The following is an 11,678-nucleotide window of genomic DNA, read 5'->3' as shown; positions in this document are numbered from 1 at the left end:
AGGTTGAACCCAGCCTAGTTGGACTGAGTTCAACCCAAAATAGTTGGGCTAATAGTAGCCTAAAATTAGGGTTGATCTGATGTCAGCCTAACAAAATTATTTTAAAGGAGATTGAACTGGACCTAGCAAAACATATTTTGGTTTAGGTCGACCCTATCTGACCTATGAATAGTGGACTCTTCATTATTCACATGCTACTTATAGTGGAGAGTGAATTATAATTCACTCTTTACTGTTCACTAGCAAAATAGTAAAAATAATGCCAAAGAAAAAGAAGAAAAAGAAGGAAGAAGGGGAGGGGAAACTAACCTAGTGGCTGCTTTTGATGGTGTTGATGATGGTGCTAGGGGTTCTTATTCCTAATGAGATGGGCATGTACTAGGAGCTACTTTGTTAGTTGGTGATTCTTCCTCTTATTCTCTATATGCTTTATTTTTCTCTTTTTTTTCTTCTCATATGTTCCTTTTTTTTTTGTTCATCTATCCTCAACCTCCTTTTCATTTATGTTTTTTCTTAATTTTTCTTAATTCTTTCCTTTTTGTATTTTTTCATCATCTGTTTCCTTCTCTTTTTCTTTGTTTTGTTCTTTTTCTTCTGTCTCCCTCTTTCAACTTTTTTTTTTGTTGTTTTTCTAGTTCTCTTTTGTTGTCTTCTTTTCTCTGGTCATCCCTTGTGTTTCTCTTGGTTGTCTCTCCTTTTTGTTCATCCTCTACGTTTTCATTTTCCCCTTCAGTATTTATAAAAGAAGAGGGGAGAGAGCCACTCTACTATGTCTAATCACACCAAATGAGTAGGGTGGTTGGGTGGCCGCCCTAGAGCTTTTCACATGGTTTGTCCCCTCTGTTTTTTTTTTTCCAAATCGTGGTAGGCCATGGGTGTGGGTTGTGTTGGGTTTTTTTGGGTTTATGGGAAAGAGAGGGAGAGAGGCAATGGAGGGGAACAATCTTTTTCTTTCCTTGCCTGTGTGCATCTAGAGGAAAAAGAATATGCATGGTGCCATTCAAAATGACATTATTAGGAGCATCTTTTTGTTTTTAATGAATAATGAATGAAATGACATTGTTTTGAAAAAAACACGTCATTTCAATGAAAAGAAAAATGAGACAAAACATGTCAATTTTCAAATCAGTCTTTAATTTTTTATTAATTCAATTAAGTTCTCAATTGCAATTTTGATTTTAAGAATCAATTCAATTTTATTCTTACCAAATTCAAATATTAGCTCTAAAGTTGGTCGTATTTTTCACTTTGATCCTTGGTTTTGAATTTATGAATTTTGACCCTCAATTAATCAATTAATTTTTAATTTCTTTAATTTAGCCTTTGATTCAGTCAATTCCAGCCTCTATATTTACGTGCCTCTTCTAGTTTGGTCTTTGATTTTAGACTGCTTCAATCAAGTTTCTAATTGCCCATAAAACTTGAATATTTATGCAATTAAACCCTTGATTTGATCAAATTAAATTTTAAAAATTATAATTTGACTTCTAAACTTTAATTTCTTCTAATTAAAGCCTAAATTGACTTAAAACAACTTTTTTTGCATTCAAATCTCAATTAATTATTTAACAAAATCTAATTGAGTCCTTAAACATTTAATTTTGAATTTTTCTTTCTTAAATTGAATTTTCTTTGTCAATAGGACCTTCATTAGTCAAAAATATATTTTTAAATTTTAATCTTTATATTTTTAAAATTTCTCAATCAATCTTTAATAATTTTTTGGGTGCTCCGACATATTCTTCTCACTGCTATATATATATACAATGAACAATGATTTTTTTAATTAAAAACATCATATTCTCATTTCTTATTTTATTTTTTCCTTCCACGTATAAAATTATATTTAATTTACATTTTCATTTCCACTCTTCGTATTCTCTCTTCCTTCCTTACAGCCAACTAAGTAGGAATAAATCTTGAATTCCTATTTTTAGCATTTCATCTTTATTACCGAACAATATATCAGTATTTACAAGATATAAAAACTCAAACTAAATATAATGATTCTATATCTTATATAAGTTTATTCAAAAAATTTATTTTGTATTAAAATTCAATATGTGAGCTCCTTATTTAATAATAACAATATCTATATGATTAGAATTAGATATTTATATGATACTTTAACTTTATATTATTATAAACAGGTCATCTAATTACTAGGAAAAAGGGCGATATAAAACTTTCTTTATGAAATTTACCTTCAATTTATTTTATCTATTTTTTCAGTGGTGCTTTTTTTTCTTTCTTTCTTTTACAAGCATTCTATTTATTACCTTCATGTTTTGGCTTTTGCTTGGTATTAAGTGAGACAAATTCACTCTTTTTTAAGGTTTAAATCTTAAAACATGTACAATTCATTTGATTTTGAAAGTTTACTATTTATTTTTTCTTGAAATTAACTATCTAATTGTAGATTATTATTTTTTTATTTGGGAGGAGGAAACGAAGAACATATAGCATATTGATGAGAAAATTAATAATTATTCAATTGATTAGTAAATGGTTTATCGCATAATTATTATCTTTCTGATAAACAATATGATAGTGTGATATGTTAGATTGGAGGAACTCCTACAGCCCAAGACAATAAGAAACTATTGTTCATTCTGTAATATCATCCAGAATTTCAATCAATTATTCACCCTAATCACAGGCAGCAATTCTGCTCGTAAATTATATGTAAAGTCCCGAAGCAGATTGACAAACCATTTCTTGTAGTGTTTCACGCTGCAATCAATCAAAGCAAATTTTGGAAGAAACATTGGTTATAGCTATGAGCAGAGACGCATAATATGGGGTAATGTCGCCGGAAAAAACAACACCCATCTCTGTCAGCTACTTGGTAAAACCTATGGAGGCAGGAAAAAGAGCAACACGTTCCAAACGTCAAGGAATAATCGTCATTCAAGAGAAGGGCTAGTTTCTTGGCTTTTGTTCAAAGTTCAAACAAAAGAATTTTCAACGTGATGTCGTAGGTCTTGTAAACAGATATACCTACGCCGACTTCCATGGAAAATAAATATTCTTGAATGATGAAACAAAGAAAGAATAAGAAATAAAAACTTCCCGCAGGGGAGACAAACGATGGGATATTTTCAGTCCATTTGGGAAGCGAGGAGGAGAACCATAAAAGTATGGGAGAACTACAAATCACTCCATCAACCATATATGTAATTTCATTTTTTGTTCTTCAAAGTTCAAAGTTCAATTATATTACCCTAAAAATTAACAAAAAAATTTATGTACATATTTGAATAATACCGATATTGATACACTCGTTGGTGTTAAAATCAAAGATTAACTACAAAAAATAAAAATAAAATTATGGAATCGATCACTTTCTGAATCATTATGGATTTATTATGAATGAATTTGTCATCAGAATAGAGTTAGTATGGATTTGAAGACACTTTTCAGCTCAAAAGGCCAAAAGTTGGCTTATCATATATATATATATATATATATTAATGAAAACCAAATGTATATTTTATAAATTCTTAATTGTTTTCAATATGACCTCGTTTCTAATTGTATATTTAACCAAACACTTCTACCTAATCCTCACCGTTCTGAAAAACTTTTAACTATTTTAATAACGCTACCACTGCCCACACACCCAGTAGGCAATAACCAATCAGTCAGGTGAAGAAAAGGAGACAAGTCACAGAATCAGAAAAAACAGGAATTGGTCTGAGCGAAAACACCAAGCCAATTAGATTCTAATCTGACAAAAGCTGAAGACAAGTTTTTTCTCAAGTCCACATCAGCTAAGGAGAAAAAAAAACCCTTGAAACTTCCACTGTCCTAACCGTTTACTTTGAACCATTCTCAAGACCTCAAGTCCCAAGTCCCAAACCCCCCCCCCCCCTCCCACCCCCTTCTCTGTCCTCAGTTTGTGCACCTAGACTATCTCATAAATCAAACACAGAGACAAAGAGAGTGATTTTCATTAGAAGGGCATTTTCTTGGAGATGTGCACAAGGCCATTAATGAGATGTTTACGAGGGGAGGGTGGTGGAGATGGGCTATTATGGCATATGGACTTGAAACCTTACGCTTGTGGAGATTATTCAATTGCTGTGGTTCAAGCTAACTCCTTGCTTGAGGACCAGGGACAAGTGTTCACTTCTCCTTCTGCTACTTATGTTGGTGTTTATGATGGCCATGGCGGCCCTGAGGCTTCTCGCTTTCTCACTCACCATTTGTTCCCTTTCCTCCATAGTGAGTTTTGCTTCTTTGTTTTTTCTTTTTTTTTAGTTTTGGGAGAGAGTGGGAAAGTTGAAGAAAATGAAAGGTTTTATGATCTTAATTTTTCGTAATGTTTACCGTTTTCTTATTCCACTTTGGTGGAGCTTTGGTTCTGCTTTGGCCCGTGTTGCATTTTTTGGAATTTGAACTGGAAAAAAAATATTAAAAGAAAATAGACCAAGGCTTTAGCTTCTTTAGTTTTCGTCTGCTTAATTTTGCCAAGTTTGGTCTCCGGGAAGGTGCAGGAAAAGAAAAAAAGTGGGTAGTTGGATTATTGATGTTGTGAGAATACTTGATTAAAAAAAAAAATGTCAACAGCAAAATGAAAACCTTATGTTTTTGGGTCATCGTTATTATAGGCAATTCCATGTTGGTTAAATCAAAACAATATAGTAACTCAATTGGACAATGTTTTAATATTTTTCATTTCTTTATTCGTCTTGCTCTTAATTCAATGGTTTTCGCTATCAGAGTTTGCAACAGAACAAGGAGGATTATCTGCAGAGGCGATAAGAAAGGCATTTGATGCTACAGAAATGGAATTCTTACATTTTGTAAAGGAATCATCGATAGCTCGGCCTCAGATGGCATCTGTGGGTTCTTGCTGCCTTGTTGGGGCAATATCAAATGATGTTTTATATGTGGCAAATCTCGGGGATTCGAGAGTAGTGCTTGGTAGAAAAGTATCTGAAGGCAAGGAAAATAGTGCAGTGGTGGCAGAAAGGTTAACTACTGATCACAATGTCAGCGATGAGGAGGTGAGGAAGGAGGTGGAGGCACTCCATCCTGACGATGCACATATTGTGGTTTATACTCGTGGAGTTTGGCGGATAAAGGGCATAATTCAGGTATCAATTTTTTAGTACTCCTGCTTCATAGTGGATGTCGAAATTCTCTTGGTTTTGCATTTATCTAATAGGACTTGGTCCAGCATGAGCGGCGATTGCGTAAACTGGTTTGGATGGACGCAAGCTTAAACTAAAGATTTAATGAATCTGTGCAAAATTCTTTATTTGTCCCGATATGCAGCTGTTATGCTTAATATTTTGTTAGTATTTGATCCTGCAGCGATACAAAATGCCTTTGAATGCTGATGTTGGACACAGTCACCATCTTAAGTTTGCATTCTGTCATTAATTTCTCGCCAATGATGAGTTTAATGTTTAATAAGCATGCTTGTGCTTCAAGGGACATGTTCTTCGGGTCCTGACTGCTAGGACCATGAAGCTGACTCTTTTATGATTCCTCTGGCAGTCTACACTTGGTTATTGTACTTTTGCTTGATAATTCCTCTCTGTATACCAATGGAGTTTATAGCTAGTCATGTGTTTCATTCCCAACTTCATTTAGAATCAGACTTGCAGAGTCAATGGATTAGAAAATTACTGATAGATTATTAGATTTAAATGGTATATCTTTGTGTCCTTCTCTTGCAAATAGTGCGCATGCTCCTTCATATTTCTTGATATTTTCTCGTTTTTCACCTGTACTATTGCAGTTTTATTTTGTGGTAGTTTCATGGCTGTGCTTGTCCTGGTGGTTATTTATGAAATCTTTTCAAGATAAGTATGATCTCTAGAACCTTGAAACAATCTACCTCTTTTCGTTGAAGGTATAGAAATTATTATCTATATTCCACGCCAACATCTTCCTAATAATATCTTGAAAACAATTCTCTAAAGTTTGCAAATAATACTTTGTGAAGAGTGAATGAAACGGAACTTCTTAAAGTCCTTACCTGAACTTCCGTAACTTGTATTTGCTAGTCACATCGTGTTTCTCAAATGGGAAAGGGTAAAACATTCTCCTCCCCGTAGTTTTACATGCTGGCTATGTTTTCTTAGATCGGAGTAGTTTGAAGAATGGTTTATAAGATGTGTGTTTCAATATATAAAGCTCTGTGTTCCAACAGTAGCCATGCCATAACATAGGCAAACTGAACATTCGTGAAGCATGGCAAGCATCTGTACTTTATTTTGTAACTTGAGCTTATAATACAAGCTCTGTGGCTCTAATGGAATCAAGCGTAAGTTATGCTGCATGACTGCAATAATTTGAGCTTCTAGACTTTTTTATGAACTACAAGCAGGTGCTGTGTTGTTGATTGAAATCAGCGTCTCGTTAAATTTTCTAGTGACAGTCTACAGCTTGTGATGCACTAGGTTTATTTAAAACTTCTCTACTGCAGGTTTCAAGATCAATAGGAGACATCTATTTAAAGAAACCTGAGTTCAACAGAGATCCTCATTTTCAGCCATTTGGATTTCCTTTTCCTTTAACAAGGCCTGTGATGACGGCAGAACCATCAATACTGATGAGAAAGCTAAAGCCACAAGACTTGTTCTTGATATTTGCATCAGATGGTCTTTGGGAGCAAATAAGCGACAAAACAGCCGTCGATATAGTTTTGAGAAGCCCCCGATTTGTAATGTCTCCCCTATTATTTGTTTTTGTAAATTTTTGCTTTATAATTTGTTTCTTTGCACTTACTTTTGAAAACTTCTTTCACCTTATGTAAATAGTCTTAACCATAACTAATGATGCACTGGTAGAAAAAAGATGTTTCTGTTTGTTCTGAAAAATGAGTGCCTGCTTTCTTTACAGGGAATAGCAAAGCGATTGGTGAGAGCTGCCATCCAGGAGGCTGCAAGGAAAACAGAAATGAGATATGATGATATAAAAAGAATTGGAAGAGGAGGGAGACGCCATATCCACGATGATATCACTGTCATTGTGGTGTATCTAGATGATCCACTACGTTCTTCAAATGGTAGATTGGCTCATAGTCTTGTTGACTATACATGCTCCCCTGTTGATATCTTCTCATTGAACGAAGATGAAGCCCAAGACTAGCTTCAATTCTCTGAACGAAATACTAGACGTTGGCACCCATATCTTGTGAATAGAAAGGGATATACACTGCATTTGAGAGGTCAGGATGGAGCTCTGAAATAATGATGGTATGACAGGGTTGATCAGTATCCTCATGTACACGCAACGATGCCAAGTTGAAGCTTCTGCTGACTTGTTAGTCGGGTTTTGAGCTCGTTCATAGAACAGTATATTATAGCTTGATTTCAAAGCTCTTGCCTTCTCTTTATATATATATATATATTTTATTGCAGATGTTTAAGAAAGTTTAGGAAATCGGAAGATCACTTGCAATTGAATTGAAATATATATGTATATATGTGTGTGTATGACCTCAATTTGGCATAATGTTCTCTTCCGGGAATATACAGAGATGAAACAAGTTGACAGTATAATATACTCTTGCTAGCTTTAGATAATGCTACCATTATATCTCAGCCTATGTCATTTGAAACTTCTGTCTAGCTTGGCGTTTTTCGATATTTTTTTTTCTCATTTTAAGGCATAATTATTTTTATTATAATATTTAATTCATTATTTAGATTTCTAGGGGTTTTTTTGTTTAAGAATTCTAATACTAATTAGATTTTATGAGCCAACTTTTAATAAAAATCTTTCCTTATAAAAATTTCAGATTTTGTATTGATATAACTAAAATTGTTTGGTTTATTTCCAGGGCAAATAAGAGATTTATTAATAAAAAATTTATTCATAACTTTTCAATTGAGTTTTTCTCTATACTTGAGAAATCTTAGTTTTTTGTCTTCAATTTAAAGTTGTAAAATTTTAGATTTGAGAAACCTGCGCTGTACATTGCATTAATTAGTATTAGAATATATTAGCGAACTTGATGAACATAGGAACAGGCAACCAGTTCCCACTTCACAATGCAGAAGTGGAGGTCATCTAAAACATTATAAAGGCACAAGAGACAACACAGAGAACCCTATCATTAAGTTTTGGTTGATGAGAGCATTTTATAGCAAACATAATTAAGCAAATGGATCAACTATGAGGGGAGGCATAAACAAGGATTGTGATGCGCTCAACGACTTACCTTAGAGTAAATCAAATCTATGATCTATTTTTAAAAACTCATAAAGGAATCATGTATATTAGGAAAGTAGCTTATATGATACTGATGCAACAAGGCTTATGGAAAGTGACGATTCTAAACATTTAATTAAGAATTTGACACAACTAGAAAATGATTTTACCCATATAGACCATGTGTATAACCCACCAAATACTTTTATAAATTAGGAGAATAGATCTAGATTCAAGAAAAGATCTAGTCACACTAGATTATATTAACAATTTAACATGGTGATAATAAGAGATCGAACTTTTTTAGGTAATTATTCTAATAATTTTCCTTTAAAAATCTATTTTATCACTAATAGAATCGTTGAATATCCTAGAATTAGGCCTATAAGTTGTTGTTGCGGCCAATTTTATTATTTTCCCTAAGTTTTTTTGTTTTATTATTTTAATTCAGATTTTGTTTTTAATCTCCTTTTATACTTTTGAAATTTTAGTTGGTTTTAGTAGAGGTAATGTTTTCTTTTCTATTTTTAGATATTGTAAATTTCTTGAGGAGACAACCATCAAATACTTATTTTTCAAAGAATAAAAATGCAAATTTAAGGTTTACATTTGCAACCCTTTTTACTCATCAAATATTTATGTGTTTTTTATGTTGTTGATGTCCTATTAGCTTTTATATGTATTAGTTGGTATTAGAGTCTAATGATCCTAGGTGGTTATTTTGCTTTATTGTGTGCTTCAAAACAATCATGGCTAAAAGAGGTTTCTAAAATGGGATGTGCACATGTAGAAAAAAGATGAGGAGGTTCTTCTTGGGAAAAAAAAGCATCTATGAATTAGTATGTTGTTTTTTTCTACGTCAGTTGTTGTGATTTACAATTCTAAGGGTGGGATCCATAATAAGATGACCCAAACAAATATGTTATGTTAGAGATTCACGATGAGGTGGCCTGCATAAAGGTGTTATATTATATGAGGTGGCCTGCATAAAGGTGTTAGGATTTATGATAGGATGTCAGATTAATAATTAAAAATGTATTTTTATCAAGGTTTTATATCATTATTTTGTATTTGAAGTATCAGTAACTCCTTAACTAGAGCATAATTTATAATAATAAGCCTGATAATATAAGATACCTTTAATTTATGGTAGATGTTCATTTTAAATAAAGACCATCACATAAATTAAAGAATTGATTGATGAGTTTAACTACTAAAATTGAAAAAACAAAGAAAGGACTAAACTTAGAACGTTTAACTACTAAAATTGAAAAGACAAAGAAAGGGCTAAACTTAGAACAGAGATGTTGGTTGAATTCAAATTGAAACACCATTAGGTTATTGGATCATAATTGAAGCTGTAGAACTTGAATAGAAAGCTAAGACATAGGCCTAAAACTTTTATGAAGAGTCAAAGATTCAAAAAAATTGTTTTCAAGTTCAAATTGTAGCAACAACAGAAAAATCAGAATTTGTCATACAGCACAGACATTATTCATAAATTGTAGCAACAACAGAAAAATCAGAATCTGTCATACAACGCAGACATTATTCATTATTTAACCCATATCTCGAGTTTTAAAAGTTCAAATGACCTTATTCTTATTTTATTGGAAAGATGAAATAATTTCCAGAACTTTCATGAAGACTATTTATTCAAATTTTGAAGATAACAATGACATTTTCAATAGACAAGAAGATAAGAATTGTTACTAAGTTAGCAGGTGGTCACCCACATAACAATTAGTCATCAAATCAATAGTTCTAAAATTTGACCTATAAAAGAAGGTATTTGTCATGCATTTAGGCATCTTGATTTTCAGATTAAGATCATGTTTTCTTCTTCATTATGTTTAGCTAAGTTTATTATGTTAAGGTGAAAAGGTTTCACTAATGGTGTTAGGATAAGTATAATATAAACTCAATTTGGACTTTAATGATTATATCTCAAACAACTTACTATTAACATGTCTTATTATTTTTATTTTATTAATTCTTAATACCTTATTAAATGATTCGTCTAAATTTGTATTGTATAAAACTTGGTATAATAAATGTTTGACAGCATGTCTTATTATTTTTATTTTATTAATTCTTAATACCTTATTAAATGATTCGTCTAAATTTGTATTGTATAAAACTTGGTATAATAAATGTTTGACAGTTTCATAGCCAACTGTATGGTATAACTTATACTTGTGCTATGAAAGGAACTTAATTTGTTGTTAACATAAGTTAACTTTATGAATTCCTGAAAATATTTAAAATTTTGGTGTTACTTAAATAAGATAATTAATATGAATATGTTAATAATTTATTATGAGCTATTAATGACAAATCATCTAATTGAAACTTCCTTTGTGTGTGGTTTCCAATTGAATAATAAAAAGAGTTTATATTATACTTATTTGAAATATCATTAGTGAATCATCTAACCTTGATAACTATTTTTATTATTATTTAATCTTCATATTAATCTTATGATTAGTACTTAAAAATTTATTTTTATCAAGGTTTTATATTATCATTTTGCCCTTGAAGTATCAATAACTCTTTAATTAAAGCATGTTTTATAATAACATATCTAATAAAATAATATACATTTAATTTGTGGTAAATGTTCATTTTAAGTGCAGGCTTATCACATAAATGAAAGGATTGATTAATGAGTTTAAGTATTAAAATTGAAAGGACAAAGAGATGGCTAAACTTAAAAAAGAGATACTAGTGCAGTCCAAACTCGAACACTATTTGGTATTTGGGTCATATCTGTAGCTATAGATCTCAGATATAGGTCTACTTTATATTGCTAGAAAGGTAAGACATAGGCCTACAACTTTCATGTGAAGTTCTGGTTTCAAAAAGCTATTTTCAAGTCCAAATTATATCAAAATAAAGAAGTTTGAATCTATCCTACAGCCCAAATATTGTTCAGTGTTCAACCCATATCTTGAGTTCTAGAAGTTCAAATGATCTTAATTTTTTTTCCTAGAAAGATAAGACAATTTCTTAGAACTTTCATGGTACAGTTGGTTCCAATTCTGATGTTAGCAATGACGTGTTGTTCAAACAAGAAAATAAAGATTGTTATCAAGTTAAGAGTTGGCGACCTATTCATCAATTAATCATCAAATCAATAGTTTTCAATTTTTTCCTATAAAAAGAGGCATTCATCATGCATTTAGGCATCTTGGTTTCCCGATCAAGATCATGCTCTTGCTTTCTCTTTTTATATTTTTATAATGCTTATGCTTTGCTTTAATTAATATCTTGTTTATGCCTTTCATTTTCTTTCCTTTACTTAGTTAAGTTTTATCTTATTTATATTTGAATCTTGTTTATTTATATTTCTCTCTTTATTATGTTTAGCTAAGTTTATTATGCCAAGGTGAAAACGTTACACTAATGATGTAAGAATAAGTATAGTGTAAACTCAACATGGACCTTAATGTTTGTACTAATATGTTTTGTATTTGTTATCTTGTTCACTCTTTAATACTTTGCTT

General features: G+C 31.6%; 1 protein-coding gene across 1 annotated transcript; it reads left to right on the top strand.

Annotated features, from left to right (window-relative positions):
• Positions 1–3,832: 3,832 nt before the first annotated feature.
• Positions 3,833–7,552, top strand: LOC105116731 (probable protein phosphatase 2C 63). The gene is made up of 4 exons (XM_011014186.1): positions 3,833–4,227; positions 4,726–5,102; positions 6,443–6,679; positions 6,859–7,552. The coding sequence occupies exons 1-4, from the start codon at positions 3,978–3,980 to the stop codon at positions 7,105–7,107; spliced, it is 1,113 nt and encodes a 370-aa protein (XP_011012488.1). The 5' UTR covers positions 3,833–3,977; the 3' UTR covers positions 7,108–7,552.
• Positions 7,553–11,678: the final 4,126 nt, after the last annotated feature.

The sequence above is a fragment of the Populus euphratica genome, unplaced genomic scaffold (assembly GCF_000495115.2).
Source record: "Populus euphratica unplaced genomic scaffold, PopEup_1.0 scaffold1030.1, whole genome shotgun sequence".
In the NCBI taxonomy this organism is placed as follows: domain Eukaryota; kingdom Viridiplantae; phylum Streptophyta; class Magnoliopsida; order Malpighiales; family Salicaceae; genus Populus; species Populus euphratica.
This window is presented reverse-complemented; position numbering and strand designations above follow the sequence as displayed.